Source organism: Cryptotermes secundus, unplaced genomic scaffold (genome assembly GCF_002891405.2).
Source record: "Cryptotermes secundus unplaced genomic scaffold, Csec_1.0 scaffold273, whole genome shotgun sequence".
NCBI classification, from domain to species: Eukaryota; Metazoa; Arthropoda; class Insecta; order Blattodea; family Kalotermitidae; genus Cryptotermes; species Cryptotermes secundus.
The window spans coordinates 1,350,420-1,367,300 of NW_019744109.1; the positions used below are offsets into that span (position 1 = coordinate 1,350,420).

At 39.2% G+C, this 16,881-nt stretch overlaps 1 protein-coding gene across 2 annotated transcripts in view; it reads right to left on the minus strand.

Annotated features, from left to right (window-relative positions):
* Positions 1–13,529: 13,529 nt before the first annotated feature.
* LOC111874427 (GAS2-like protein pickled eggs) overlaps positions 13,530–16,881 on the minus strand; it is a 116,877-nt gene continuing 113,525 nt past the window's right edge. For both annotated transcript variants that reach the window (XM_023869926.2, XM_023869927.1), the window contains exon 8: positions 13,530–15,221. In XM_023869926.2, the coding sequence (XP_023725694.1) occupies positions 14,422–15,221 (800 nt within the window). In that variant the 3' untranslated portion in view covers positions 13,530–14,421. The remainder of the gene's footprint in view (positions 15,222–16,881) is intronic.

A 16,881-nucleotide genomic window follows, 5' to 3' on the forward strand; every position in this document is an offset into this window, starting at 1 on the left:
GGGAAGCTTCTGAAACGTAAAGATGACAACTCACCGCCTTCTAGAGCAGTGTTCCTCAACCTCCGGGTCCTCGTCTTATAAAAAATTACCAGGCCGCAGACTCACAAAGTTTGAGGATCACTGTTCTAGAGCATGGGTTAAGGATGCTCGGACTTGTACCTCCACGACCCCATATCTTCGTGACGTTGTGCCTAAAGCACAGTGACAACTTGCCTTCACCTCGATCTATTTTTCCACGCGTAAGTTGCGTGTTCATAATGTTTCTTCTTGATTACGACCCGGGAATTTTGAATCTCCCTTGTTAGGTTTAATTCTTTAATGTTTCTTGCCCTAGCGATCTACCGATCTGGCCGATGTAGGACAAATTAATCTACAGACATACTCGTACATATGTCAACATATGATGTTATGTTGTCGTAGCCTGTTTATTAGTTTTTTGGTTGCGTCCTGTTCTGCATCATGTGATTTGCCTCAAATATTTTCTTTTGGTTTCATTCTTAAATAATTCCATAATTCACTTCTTCTTCTTATTTTCCTATTCCTGTTGCTCCCACTCGGAGCATAGGCCATCCGTGAAAAGCTTCGTTTCATTTCAGTTCCTTGGACAGTGGATCAGCCCCATGCAAGGCCGCTACCTATTTTTTTTTATTGCTAGTGGGGTGGGACTAAGTCCCTTGTACTGCGGCCACTTCTGGCCTATTGTACCAGCCCCAGATGATAGGTGAGGGTGATTGTGGAGCAATTGGTGGAATGAAGCTTGACAGGGGAAACCGAAGTACTCGGAGAAAACCTGCCCCAGGACCACTTTATCCACCACAGATCCCACTTGACCAGACCCAAGATCGAACCCGGGCCGCCGCGATGGGAAGCCAGCGACTAACCGCTTGAGCTATGGCGCGGCCAGGCCGCTACCTAACAGACACAGAATAAACGCAGATATCCATGTTTTAAATGGGATTCGAACCCACGATCCCATTGTTAGAGAGGGCAAATACATTACGTAATTTCCTAGGACTTGTATTTTCCAGCTGTTTATTCTTTATTAACACCTGATATTACTTTTAGTGCTTAATATTGTAGCAATAATTTTCACCTGTTGACATATATGTGATTCATTCTGCTAAGCAATGCTTCTAAATGTTGCCAACTTATGTTACTCGTTGCCCCATAATTCTCAGCACGTTGACTGGCAACTATACAATTGTCACTATCGTTGTGACAGTGCTGAAGGTGTGTAGCAGCTACCCCCACTTTACCTACCAGAGGCGTTGGCCTGAGTCTACTACTGCTCCTCCGCTCTTAGCCATCCACCTTCAGAGCTCAGTCAGACAGTACTGCAGTGATAATTTACACACTAACTTGAAATCTATGATTTTAAGGATTAACATAAATGTAAATATCAATGTACGTTAGTTCAGGCGTTGAAATCTCTTGCAAACTGTAATATAACGCATTTCTGCAAGATATAAAAATGTGGAGAATATATTGTCACGTGTTAATGACTAGGCACGGGGTTTGGATTGATAACTTGATTTATTGCATGCTTGTAACTCTTAATTATAAATCATTATAACAGTCTAATTTACACACTCTATAGACCACAACTATACCTGTAGCACACACGAAATCTTCTGTTTCTTGTTCTGTCGTTACTAGTCGTTGGCAGTCCATTCTTCCGCTATTCCGGCTTTCAGCCGTGATGTCACAATACACTGACTGATTATACTTCATTATATAGCTAAAGTGGTCCCTTTAAGCGCTACGAAACTGCACTAACGTGACAGTACAACAAAACTGACAGTGTTGTGGTCAGATCTCCGACTCCATCTCTGGTAAGTCCTCGTCTCGAATCTCGGCTTAGACATGGCCTATTCTCTGTCATGTCTCTTCTTTATTTTGCCTAATTAAATGTTGGTAAAGTGCCTTAAATATACCACAGATGCCTCTTCCAATGCCTGCAGTTCGAATTATAGAAACTACTGAATGAAGTAAGTTTAATTGTATCGCTTGGTTAATTATAAAAAAAGATATTTGACACCTTCGTACTGTGACGTTTTTCCTGCTTTAGAATACCCTGGAACAGTACAAGCAACAGTGGAGGGATTAATCCTGTTATTGTAGCGACAGACAGATCTTCACCAACCCAACGAGGATGTCACATGGCAGTGAAATTATTTCTGACGTCACTTAAGATGCGAAATGCTCTCAAGCGAGATCTTCTTCTATACTAATGGCACACAAAGAGACTACAGTAAGGCGCTAGGGGAGCGCAACGGTTTTTGACATAACCAGGCGAGACAAATGCCATGTTCATTGAGCGAAGGGCATGAAGCGCGAGCTTGTGAAGGGGGGGGGGCGAGGCATCCATCAATCTGCCATAATTATTCATGTCTGAATCTTATAAATGCAATCTCAGGTAAATTTCATAATTTTACTTTGGAGTATATAAATTTAATGTAACTTCTACTTCACATGAAGCAAAAATCACGCCTTCAAAATATTCCTCAGTTCATACCACTGATACATGGTATAATATATAGACCAGTAATGTTCATTTGAAGCACTTTTATATGATGAACATGTAACGAAACATAAGAACCTAAAATCCAAGTAGATAAAACAAGTAGTTTGCTTTCAAAATCAAACTCACCATATGAAAGGTTAATATCTACTTAAACAGAGGTAGCTGGTGCCTTCGTGTGTCTTGCTCTGAACCTTATCACGCCCTTATCTCTCTCACTACATATGTACAAAGGTTTATAATATTGAACAGTAGCTCCGGTTTTACGCAATTTCGGATTACCACAATAAAAGAATGATGAGCTTTGGATTAAAGAAAATTGTGTAAAAGGTCGCGAATGAGTGAATGGTCTTTCGTTGCTAATAAAAAATTGCTTCCTGTGGAATCATGGGGTCTATAACAAATAAAACTCACGTACTAACATTTTCAGTCTACCGTTGATTTCAACGGGCCCTTCTCTGTTACTTTAAAACCCACCATCTGATCTGCTGATCCCTGATCTGAGTGAAATATATCAGCACCAAGTGTAGTTGACCAGCATGGAGGTAGAAGCAGTAGGACCCTGATCTGAGTAGACTATTTAGCGCCGAATGACACTTGGATATGATAATGAGTTCTGAGTAGGAAGCAACCATGGTCTATTTGAAGGTGAAATTTCTGCATTTGCCTAGTGACACCGAGAAATCACTCATCGGTTCACCGGCCGATAATTAAGTAAGTGTGTTTGGGTGGTGGATGAGTGGGTGTGAGTATAGCATAAGATTTCCTATTCCGTTGCGTGGGAATGGATAATATTATGCAACCAGATCCAGTTGATAAGTAAACCTGTAGAGATTAAGAGCATGCTGATCACTAAGACTACCGCACCCGTTGGGTGCGCACAGTGGTGCATTGCCCCTTCTGTGGCTCACTCATTGCCAGTTCCAGAAGGATATACAAGAGACAATCTATGATTTGTACAATTCGCCACATATCATTAAGATAAATCAAGGGGAGTGGCATGGCGAGACTTGTATCACGAATGGTGGAGAAGATAAATGCATAGAGAATTCAATTTGAAAACATGAAAGGAAAATACGTGTTGGGGACGTAGGCGTTCGTAGCAAGGTGAAGTTGTCGCTGTGCTTAACTAATTAAACACTACATCATTAAGGCGTATGGGGGAGTGGATATATAGATCAACATTTTCTTGACCTCGGCACTAGTTGGAGGTGAGTGGTCAGTTTCACGCCTCTGCTGCTTTAAACCCGGGGAAAGAGGCCCCGGTACCCATTGGATATGAGGCTGGGTGAGCCCCAGAGCCGGTCTCACACTGTGGAGAGGAGAAAATTCTTGACCCTAACGGGACTCAAACTCCGACCAGATGTTCGTAGTAGAATAATAAATTGAACTGTAAATAAATAGGATATGGGGATGTGGATTGGATTATACTTGTTCAGGAAAGGATGCAGTAGCAAGCTCTTTTGAATAGGGCAATGAACATTTGTGTTCTATTAGAGGCGGCAAATGTTTCGACCAGCTGAGCTGCTGAGGTTTTCTCAAGGATATCTCTTCTCCGTGAAATCAGTTCTTTAGTTATTTATCGTCGTTTTATCATATATATAAGTTCCATAGTGTGCAGTGTTAGGATGACTGTTTCATTTGTGTCTTGTTTGTTGAATAGCACTGTATCGACTGCTTGAGTTATGTGTCACTGCCGCATGTTTGTAAATAATAAATTTGGGAGGCTATAGAAGAAATTATGACCTCTTTTAATGTATTACTGTAATGTCTGTGTGGATGAGATAAGGAAAAACGCGAAGAAACTTGCCAAGACACCCAGTCACCGGGACATTATTTGAATCCAGGGCCCCTAAAAGCTAAGAAGTCCCAGTTAAGCCTTTGTGAGGTCCTGTACTTGATTCTAAAGAATCACAGGAGTTTTTTGAAAGACAACTCCATTTCCTGCCACATAAGGAGGGACGTGTAAGATTTGAGGTGTTCACGGCTGTGACTATGAAGAATGGCGTTTTCTGGGATGTGGCGCCGTGTAGATCTTGTGGGAACTGACGTTTCGGAGGAACGTATAGTTTTCATCTTCAGGGTAGAAAAATCTGCAAGCGAGGAACTAGCTTCAGCAGGTGCCTGCGGATTTTTCTACCTTGAAGATGGAGACGATACGTTCCACGTCGGTTCACACAAGCTCTACACGGCGCCACATCCCAGAAGAAGACATTCTTCAAGGAGGGACATGTTCTGATTTCTCAGGTCCGTATGCATTGCTACATGCACATCATTGGTATTCGAAACGCAGATCGCAAGAGGCTGCAATGCATATGGAAACAGAGTATGAGAAGGTTTCCCAGGAATTTACTTTCCAAATTACCGTGCTGAAAGCGAACACGAATTCCTTCCTACTACAACTGATAAATTTTGCTTCTGTGGGAGAGAACTGCTCATGGGACTGAATTTCGTGTTACTTTGATTGGCCCGTCAAGTTTGCCTCCCTATAAACAATAAACCCTTACATCCTTTGACATTTTTGGGCAAGCAGAAAATTCCACACAAACTTCATCTCTGCCTTGACATAATCCTCTGTAGCATACGAAGTAATAATTTGTGAAGCAATTTAAATAAAATCTGGTTAGGTTACACCGTGAAGTTATAGTTCGGAAATAATTTAAGAGGATTTTATCATTTTGTTCCTTAATGCTATACACGACTCAGAATTTTGTAAGGCTTAATTAATAGAGAACCCTCAAACAAATTAATTTCTACTATCGATATGAGCATAATCGCTATTGATATTACGCTCTTCATCATACATCAACATACATTTAGTCTCCTATGTTTCCTTTGAGCCTCCAGCCTCCTTGGCAATACCGGACAGTATCTCTTAATATTTCTAGTTTTTGTGTTCGTAATCACAATAGTACGTCTCACAAAGCTCAATTAAGCTATACAAAATTTGTTGTGCCTTACTTTAACAAAAAACTTTGAACGATCTGAGGTTCTCACAGCTGTGGTTATTAAGAGTTCTGTCTTTCGAGATATAGCACCGTGTAGTCCTAAGGAAGTCAACTGACTGCTCGGAAAAACTTACCGCCTCGATCTTCGGAATCGAATAGTAGGTTCTGCTTGCTGCCTGCTTTACATCAATTCCTTTGCAGACTTACACTTGGAACCTGAAGATGGAAGCGACACGTGCTTCCGAAAAGTCGGTTACCTTCACAGAACGATATAGCATTATATTTTAGAAGATACAGCTCTTAAAATGAATATGCGATAGAAGAAATGAACACAGTAAATTCGATTTAAAGAAAGAGACAATACTAGCAGACTTCGAGATATATCGAAATTTCAACAGTAGGAACACGATTACCAACCGACATGATTTCATGAGTTTCATTGTTACACGTTGACCACTATAAAGTCTGCTGCTGAGGTCAGTGTGTGCGGATTTCCACGTAGAACCAGATTATTTCATCCGGCTAATTGGATGTCTGCTTGCGTTGAACTAGAAAGTTTAATTGTTCACACAAATATACACCTTGGAATGGAGTGAAATGAGCAATATGGTTCATGACCCGACCTTCGTCAGACGGTGAAAGGTATGGTCCATTACTGAGACAGCCGCCTTGACTTGGTTTTCACTGACGGTTTACATTGTCATGGAGATTATTTCATGCAATAAAACTGCAGTCACTTGTTATTTTAGGTGACTCTGCTCCCACGCGGAAGAAATGTTTACGGCACATTTATTGCTACCTTGAAGTGAAACGAAAATGTAATGTTGGCAGTGCAATAAAACAGCTACCAACTCCAGACGATCAGGTGTTCGGGGTGTGAATCATTTACCTTCAGTTCATATCAGAATTATTGCCTCACGACACCCATAATAAACGCAGATGGTTTCGTAGTCAGAAGTTGTTACTAAGATCTAAAAGTTTGTAACGATTGGACATTAGTACAAATATTATGTTTCTGGATAAAGCTAGTCTCTATCTCCGGCCTGGAGATAGGGACTTCTCTACCGTTTGGTCCAAACTGAGTAGGTTTTAACTGAAGATGGAAACAGAATCCAGGCTCCGATATGTTGTCTTTTTGAAATATAAACAGGACGATGGATAATGTCCAGAAACATATAATATTTGTACTAGTATTTGTTACTTTTTGAAAAAACAAAAGAAAATAGCTGAAGATTATGAGCTCATGGGATATGACACCATCTAGTCTGGTAAATCGTTAAGGATATATTGGAGAATAGTTCTGCAAGGTGTATCTTCTACCCTGAAGATAGAAGTGGCATGTTCTTGCGATGAGTCAATAACGATCTACCATACTGCACGGCGTCACATCTTATATGGCAGTAATGCAGAGATCGCTAGGTTAACGTTGTTAACTGGTTCCAAAAACAATTGTTAACTGAAATTATCGTTTACAGTATGTGTAAAATACACATTACAAACTTAATTTGAAAAAAAAAATACTTTCTGTGATATAACGCTGTGTAGTCCGTTGAAAGTCAACTGACGTTTCGGAAGAATACATCGCCTTCATCTTCAGGATCAAAGAACAAGACGAGAAAGCTCTTCTTGCCACATGGTTTCGCTCTGGGTTCGTGCTTGGCTTATCATGAGAACCTAAAGATGGTTGAATTTTCGTCTACTACACAGCGATATATCCCAGAATTTGGAACTCTACATAAATACCGCTATGAAAGCCTCAAATCCTACAAGACTTAATTTGCTCCAAGAAGATCAGAAGTTAAATTTCTGAAACCAAAACATCAGTTTGTAATATTTAAACTTGCTGTTTTAATAAATAAACGTTATAAGAATATATTACATCAACACTAACAGCAAAGCATATATATAATAAATAAATAAATAGAATAAAGATGCATAAACGGAGCATTGCTCTGGCTTGAGTAGGTGATTTTTGCAATTTTTTTCCTGAAGAAACGTAAGAAATATTATAAAAGCACAAGAAGTTCTGGGAAGAACTAATCGCATACTTTTCTCTGATACGAACGAGCCTCATAGAAAAAGATCCGCTCAACAATTTTTATATTGTTGCGTGTGTATTCGTTACCGCGGTAACCTTTTTACCGAGCCGTTGCCTAGCAACAATACGGCGACATAGATACGGACATACAGACTGATGGGAGGGATTTATGAAGTACGCCGTTGAGAGGGGCTCAGGTGACATGGTATACATACCAAGTTTCATATAGACCGAATAATTCAAAATTTGATTGGGGGGGGGGTTATACTAGACACACAGAGCATGTTGATATTACAAGAAGACTTCTATTTTTTCAAAGTAAGGAAATTAGGCTAAGAAGCAATTACAATTTAATCGCATTAAACAAAGGTATATGATAATTAGAAATAAAGTGTATACATAGAGACTGCAATTAATATGCAAAATTGAGAAAAACCGATCCATTAACTTTATTACTTTCTCCTGAGAGATTTGGAACAGACCACCATTACCTGATTTCTGTACCGGAACACCTCGAACCAGCCACAGAACACTAATGTTTCGTCTGGACATGTTCTGGGAACCGCTGCTCTAAAACTTCGAAATCCTAACGCATTATAGGCCTGAAAACGGGAAGTTATTTCAATATAAGTAACAACAGAAACCTAAATATTTACCTGATAAGGATTACAAGGTTAATTGTTGTCAATGCTTTTTCTCTTAACCACCTGAAATTGTGAATATAATGTGACATTTGTCCTGGCTTTTCAACTGACCGAACAACGAATCTTGAAAAATCTGGATTTCCAATTCCAATTGTTCACGTTTTCTGCTGCCTTGCACTGCTCGGCGTACTTTGAGGCCTATACGCCGATCCATAGTTCATGGAAGCCTATCAAATGCTTGTATATACAATGTCCACTTTCTCAGACATAATTTGAAACTGATAAGGCTAGAGGTCCTAATTCACGTCGGTCGATGACTATCAAGCAATCCATCAAATATGCTTAGAATAGATCTAAACTTACGTATGGTTTGAAAATAACGTTCTTACGCAGAGGGCATTAAACTGAAAGTTGTGAACACTTTGATACAGCCGTGTTATTTATACGTCTTGTGTGGTCGTTCTTAACTGCAACAGGACTGCATCATTGTTGTTTTAACTGAATTAGAAACGGCCTAGTTCTCTTGCAATTCCAGTTCTGTATTTATTTATGACCGCGAATTTTAAACCATATAGTTTGTTATAGTGAGTGAGCAGGTAAAAACTAGTACTGTGACATTGACCTTGGTTGTCCAGCAACCTGTTCGTACCGCATATGGTCATGGAATTGTTACCTGTTTTTATTTTTATTATACTTGACTACAAGGCAATTCTCAAACGAAAGGGAAATGAAAAAGAAAGTAAATTTACTTCTCCTCTCATTTAAATCCGGTTTCTTTTCCTTCGTTTTTTAATCCTTATTCTTCTTACCGACACTTCTTTCATCCAACACGCTTCCTCAATTTATTGTGTGTTTATCTCTTGTATGAGTCCAGTATTGACAACTGAAACAAGAATAGTTTACAGGCCATGTGGTTTACTGCGCCTTGGAGCAAATAGGTCAAGTCCCTGACCAAATTACCAGATAATATAAAAATTTTGTTAAACAACCTCTTCTTTTACATCTTTATTCTTCCATTTCAGTAACGATGGGTTTCTAATTTGACTGTACACGTCTATTTGCCTCTTTTACATACAATAGCAGTTCGTATTCCTACCAGAAGCAAGCACGGAACTTCTGTGACAGAAGAACATCAATCAACATGGCATTTAACGGAAAAGTGGTACAACAAACACTTTCTGTTCTGGATAATTTTGTTATAAATTGAAAGAATGGAAAATATTCCAGAAATACAATTCTTGTCAAAAGGGACATATTGGTCAATTGTATTAATTTTAATATTGGATCAATCATAGAACATGAAGATATATTTTTATAAAATACACCGTGAAATAAATGGACGCTATATATTCTGGACGCTTACAACGCCGTTAAGCAATTAATTTTATAAAATAAAATACATATATTTAAAAACAACAAAAATTAACTTCAAATATGAAACATCCTTTCGTCCATTTATCAGAACTAATAGGAGCACAATAGGAGCACAATAGGAGCACAAAAGGAGCAAAGGAAGAAACAAAACTCCAGTGAGAAACTTTTAATAGGAGAAGGCAAAAACGGAACAAGTCTTCAAAAGAGAAGATTTTCTTGAAAGTGCGTCACCATTCCCTCTCCTTTCACTGCACCAGGGTTTTTCGACCGTTTTCAACTCACTGCACACAGAAAAAGGGGCTAAAATTGTCAAGACACGCTATTTTTAAAAGAAAGATTTTATCATTAAAAAGAGTAACAAGATTATGTTTAAAAATTCAATAGATAAAATTTTATTATATATTTTTTTAAATATTGTTCATGGTTTTCGACAATTTTTTTATTCCTCCATATTTTCTCGCTTCTTTTCGGCCTTGACACAAACTCCCGCTGCACACCTGCGGACCCTTCATGTGCCGCGGCACACCGGTTGAAAATCGCTGTAATAGTAAATAGGGAAATGATATTACATATATCCATCTTTTGGCCTATGTAGAAGAGGTAATCGGCAGGAAAACAGGTAAGTTATTCCTTTGTTTTGTTTTTTTTCCAAATGAAATAAATCTTCCCGCATTAGAAGTACTGAAACAGATTTGCAACTAGATTCTAAAGGGTTCTGACGAAGGTGGATGACATACAGAATTACTGGGTTTTGGGGCTTTTTCATCGTCCGGAATTCTAGATAATAGAGGACACTTTAGGTAATAAAGGACACGACGTTTCGGAAACTGGATCTCTTTCCGTCTTCAGGTGAAAAAGGAAGACACCTACTCAGTTGGGCTCCTTAGAAAGAGCTAATCTCAATCACTGGATTAGTTCTTTCTAAGGAGCCCAACTGAATAGGTGTCTTCCTTTCTCACCTGAAGACGGAAACAGATCCAGTTTCCGAAACGTCGTGTCCTGTATTATCTAGAATTCCGGACGATGGAAAAAGTCTAAAAACCCAGTGATTCTGTGTGACATTTGCAACTGTTGCTACTATTCTAGATGCTGAGTTCGGAGAGTTACTGTCCCAGCTGTTCATGTGAGTGTCTGTATCCATTGTGAAGCTATGAATGCTCCAAGCATAACAATTGTCTGAAAACAGAGTAAACAGAGTCTGAACTGTTAGAAACCTGGGAAGTCCCTACTGTGTGTTTAAAGATCTACAGAGAAAGTAACTATGCTCCCATCAGTTTTCTTGCACCCTGCTTCTTTCCGTAGAAAACATCTCGATACGGAATGGCAAATATTCACTTAACAGAAAACATTGACCCCAGCCTCCTTTAGTCAGTTCTGTTAGATGAATTACTGTAGATACACACGGGCTATGGTTGGGATAGTATAATAGTGTGGCGCATGCGCGTGGTGTCCTGACAATCACTGTACACATCCCCGCAAACCTGAGTACTCAACAGCAATATTTTTCGGTCTTCAAGTGATATTAGGGCCCTTATTTGGAAAGTTGCGTGGCATCACTCAATTCTTCCATTATGATCTAAGGGAGGCGGGGGGGTTAATTTCACTAATTCGGGTTACTTCATAAACCTCAGACTTCATCTAAAAGTTATCATAACCTGAAATTCTTTTATGTGAATGGCGCAGTCTTCGCGAACCCTGGATATGTATAATTCATATGAATGCTGATAAACACAGTTATTGGTTTCCCTTAATCCATTCCCTGTAGTCCGGATGATCAGTGATGTTCAAATTTTTCAGTTTGGTACAATGATGGGTCTTCAGATTGTAGTTTCTTTTTCTGGTAGGTATAGCAAGTGTCACGTAACTTCGAACAAGGCTAAGAGCGCCAAGAGTAACCTTGAATGCGCAGAAGAAACATTTCAGACAAGGGGGTGGGTTGCGGGAATGCGGGGAATGCGTGGCCTCGTTCGAACTTACGTGACACTGTCTCTACGAACGTTACAAACGAAACAGAAATGTTAATGTTGTGTGGAAACTGGTGACAGGTCTGCTCGCAAAGCTGTAGCCAAATCTTTGTTCTGTAGAGTTGGTATTCGTCTTCACAGGAAACTAAATTAAGAATTGAAGATTGCGAACTTCTGGGCTGTAACATCGTGTAGTTTGGAGATAGCTCGGCGTTCTGGAGAACATATCGCAACCATTTTCGAGGTTCAGGAGTAAGTCAAAGATACTAGCAGAAGCAGGTATCAAGACTCTGAAGATGGGAACACGTCCTTCCCACCCAAATCGTGGTTCTTGCCGAAATACAGGGCACTACAAAACAGGGAACCGTACACTTTATAGTGACTGCCGTAAGTATATCAGATTCCCCCCAAATTGACAATTATTGGAGGGGAGGTATCTGGTAACACTTTATCTTTCCAGATGACGGTTACCTGCACACTTAATAGAATTTCGCAGTGTACAGTATATTTCCAGTTGTCCGTTCTAATCTGGAGGCAAGACGTAGAAATAACGAAAAGAAAAAAGAAGGATTATCTAAAATATGCGGAAATTCTGAAATATGCACACAATGTCCGATTTTAATTATCTCGAAAACCGCAAGATTTGCGGAAATACGTATATACTGAATACAAAATCTGTGCTTCTTTCAAACACTTATCCCAAACATATTTTGCTCCACATAACATTTAGTGAGTTACACCAGACATAAGAGCATGAGCATAAGGTCATATGCAGTGGCTGTTGAAATTGTTGAAATTGTTTTTCGTAAGACACCCAATAAAACGCTTCACAAAAATCCACCCCGCAGTTCTCAACTTGTTTCAAGCAGAGAAGCATAGAGGCAGACAAACGGGCTGGCCAAATTTATTGGACACTGCATGCTTGAGAAAGCTCACGGATAAACCGAGCACGGATAATGGGGAGTATATTGTACTTATTTTGAATGTAATTAATCTTCTTAAATACACAAGAATTGTAGATGGATAGCAGTAGTCACATTTCTTATGAATGTTCTTTGTACTATTTACAAGCTTGAAATAAACAACATGCATTTGATTTGTTTCATTCTGGTCCGTCACACTAAAAATATATGAGGTTAAACATTTCCGCTTGTATTGATGTCCCTCTGAGGATGGTCTGTAAAGACCGAAACATGTAAGGGATGATGGACTGAAATAAGAAAAACCTTTACTAGTCACACTGGACGGAACTGTTTAACCTCTTATAACTACATGCATTATTTCAGACTGGAGTTACATCACATACAAATTAAACACTCTAGATTGATTAGTTGTACTTCCATATGTAATTTTAGTTTCTCGCATTCTTCCTCAGTACTTCCATGCAAATCCCAGCAGGTACTTCATGAGAGGCAATTTCTCCTTCCTCTCCGGTCACTTCTACTTCATCACATAAGATCATTATATTGTGATATGCCAACTGATAACTGCAGTTAATAAAGAACTTTCACCTAACCTAAAAATAAACCAACTTCATCAGCACAGGAGACTGTACAATTTGTAGTTCGATATCTAATACTATCAGTAGCATAAAACAACAAAGACCATTTGATGTTCATAATCGTTTATTGAGGCTTCAGTTACATGATAAAAAACAGAGTTTGTGTAAATTATCAAACAAGTTCAGTGGGTGGTGTTAATATTTATTACTGGTGGTGCGAGATATTTTCACTATCACTGCAAAGTAATGCAACATCCTTGAAAATATTAATCTTAATCAGATAATACACACAAAAGAAAAGTTTCCTTTGACAAAATTAAAAAATGATGTTAGATGTTACATACGTTTGTTTAATGCAACAAAACCACAACCCAGAGAATAATTAATATACACACATTTTAATTATGTGTCTTAGGAGACAGTAATGCCATTGTGAGTAACAGTGCAACATCAAAACGTGACAATATTTTGTTCCAAAAAAAAGTACTTTCTAAAATACATGGCCTCCAAAATAGGAATGTTTCTACAAACTGGGAATGTCATGATATTTCATTGTTGAGCATTTCTAGCACTCAGCACTGACCTGCCCCTTAATAGGGAGAGTAGGACTTAGGCAATAGCTAGATTATTACAAGGAAACTAGGCACCAATTTCAGTCAGCTGCTTTGTTTCAATTCACATTTCTTTCACCCACCTTCTTGTTGATTTGGGCATTTAGGTTTGTGTTCTAAATATTTCCTTTATCATATTTAAACAATATTCATAAATCAAGAATCTCTTCTTTACAATGTCACATATTACAATAAAATAAGATAATTAATATTCAATTTAAACTGATACAACATTCTTAGAATGTTCTTAAATATAACGGCCCAAATCAACTGCAACCTAGTTCTTCAAAGTTTGAAACACTTATAAATATATGTATATAAACTATGGGCATAATAAATCTATACATTAACATGGCCTACTCTATATCACGTCTGGCTAACACACAGCAACATATTATTGCCAAGTACAAAAGTATTGTAGAAATAGTAAGTTTAAATATTGCAGAAAACTGCATATATGTGCGTTAATTTGTTAAATAGCTATTACTTTTACATATCATAATATAACTTGCACTATCTTCCATTTTGTGCTTTCTTTTAAAGTCAGCAAAACAATTGCTTCACAACAATATAAAGAGGAAGTGGATGGATACAACAGTGGACGCGATGTAACAGTGCTTGAAGTACAAATTAATGTCTAGCTGAATTAACTATACATTCATTAAATAAATAAATTATTAGATAAACGCCTGGAAGAGCAAAGCATATTAGACAACATGTCCTGCCATTACTACAAATGGCATACAAAAGAGACAGTATATACATAAATAGCAGTTGCTAAGAAACAGTAAATCTACTGGTCAGATCTAGTGTTTGGCTGTCAACTGTCACCACGTGTGGTCAGTTCTGCTGTGGTAGATGCCACAGGTCTGTAGAATACAGGTGCAGGAATTCTGCTTACAGCACCATCCACCTTGGAGTCCTTCCTTGGACTTGGACTCACCTTCCTGATTCGTCCAACAGATCCATTTCCATGCACCCAGGCTGATGTGAAGTCTAGTTCCTCCTGAGGTAATGTCTGTTCTTCATGTTGTCTTTCCTCTACCAACTTCTCATCCACAATGTCAGCATAGTGTTGGATGATTTCCTTCATCTTCTTCAGAACTGTGACATCATTGTCTAGATCTCTCACCTGAAGGATCTGCTCCAGTAGTGGGGAAATGTGTTTTGTGGGAGAACACTGTAAAGAAGCAGGCAAGGAGCCCTTATTTCTGCGCAGGGCAGTCGGTGTGGAGTTGGCTGATCCCAGGCTTCTGCGCAGCATTGTGTTTCTCTCAAAGCCAGAACCATTTAGTGAAGGCCGTGGCTTTCCCTTCCCCTGTCGACCACTCCATGTATTATGCTGCTGCCCTGTTTTGGATGGTGTGACCCTGGGGTCTGACCGAACACTTCGATACACTCCAGCACGTCTGGCAGGAGACCCAGGGTCAAAAAGACCGGGGGCCCCACCAGTTGATCTGCTCCGGGTCATCTTGGTATCATTTGGAGCACCATCAGATAACCGATGGCACTGAACATCACTAGGTGTCCTTTTGTGTCTGCTGGGTGAAGGAGCAACATCATCACAGGAGCTACATTCTGAGAGGGGGCGCGGTGTTGTGACTGTTGGAATGGGACGCTCTGAAAATTAAACATGAAATAGAGGTTACGAATTCAAAAGATGTGATTTATAAATCAAAATACTTAAGGCTTACATGCATAAATTTATTGTCAGTATGTGAGGAATATGTTAAAGTTGCATGAGAATGGCTGTCATTCACAGATATGGCTTGATCTGATGGTTTACATGGGTCATTTCATAAATAATGCACAGGTTGGCAGCACTACAGATTAAATGACGTAACAACAGTGAGCCTCACGTCAGTTACTGTTCTGGGCTTGAGAAAGAAGCGCTTTATTTTGTTTCATTTATATATACTCTGTTCTTAAATAACGTGAGTTAGAAATGGAGCCTACACCGTTCTCGGGTATTGTGACTGTTGAAGATCAAAGGTCGTACATTAAGATCGAAACTTTACGTGGAAAAAACCCGACAGAATTGATGAAACGTGAGTTAGAGACTTTGAACGGGAGCTGAAATCACAGTCCAACGAGTGGAGAGGTCCATCTTCCCCACGACCAAAAAGATTTCGACGATCTTAATCAAAGGTCAAACAAATGATCTTTGCTTATGATCACCAAGGAATCATCATGACAGACAGAGTTCCGTGCGGGAAAAGTGTCGCAGCGGTTTATTATCGTGACCTTACGCAAAATTTGCGCAGAAAAATGCACAAAAACCGACCTCAGTTGCTCGAGGCTTGGCCGATCATTCTCCAAGACAACGCTCGCCCGCACATCGGGAACGTCGTAACAGAAAAGCTGCACCAGTACGGATGCTCCCTACACCCAGACATGAGTCCACCAGACTTCGACTTATTCCCAAAGTTGAAACAACCTAAGCGAGGCCGTAGTTTTCCCTCTCTGGAAGAGCTTTCAGCTGCAGTACCCGAGATTTCGACAGATAAACAAAGATGGTGTCCTGGATGGAATAGTAAAGCTTCCCACATGTAGGGACTCGGTCATTGAGAAGCAGGGGTACTATGTTGAAGGACTGTAAAGAGATATTAAAAAAAAACATGGACGTAAAGAAAAATTGTGTGCATTATTTCTGAAATGACCTACGTATGACAAAATTATGCAAAGGTATAAGAGTACACAGTACTTTGTGAGGGATTCTGCGTTTTCAGTAAACTCAGAGCTATATACTTCGAATGTCATGTCGCTATTAAAATATTACTTTATGTTTCAAAATTCTGTCTGTATCATGGATCAAACTGTAATGGGCTCACATCTGTAATAAAGGTTCCATAAATGAGAAAAGTTTTTGTACTCTTACAAATAGGTTCAAAGAATCATAAAGCCATTTGAATGCTAAATCCCAGGTACATAATTGTTTTGAAATTATGTAAGATTTGAGGCTTTCACGGCGNTCATTTGCCTGGTTACTGCATGGAATTTTCAGTGGATATTAAAAATTTACATCATACAAGAAAAAGTGGTGTGTCCTTTAAGGATGTTGAGCTATTGTAAGACGAATTTTGTTGAAGAATGGTCCCTATTCACATTTTCAGCGAACTCACCCCTCCTCAGGCATTAATTAACACATGCAAATGGAACTATAGCGATAAGACAAATTATCAATGTCACCTAGGCTCTGAAAACAGAAACACATATTTGACACTTACTTACTTACTTACTTACTCAATCATGGAGCTGAACCCTTCTGGAAAAGCCGCTA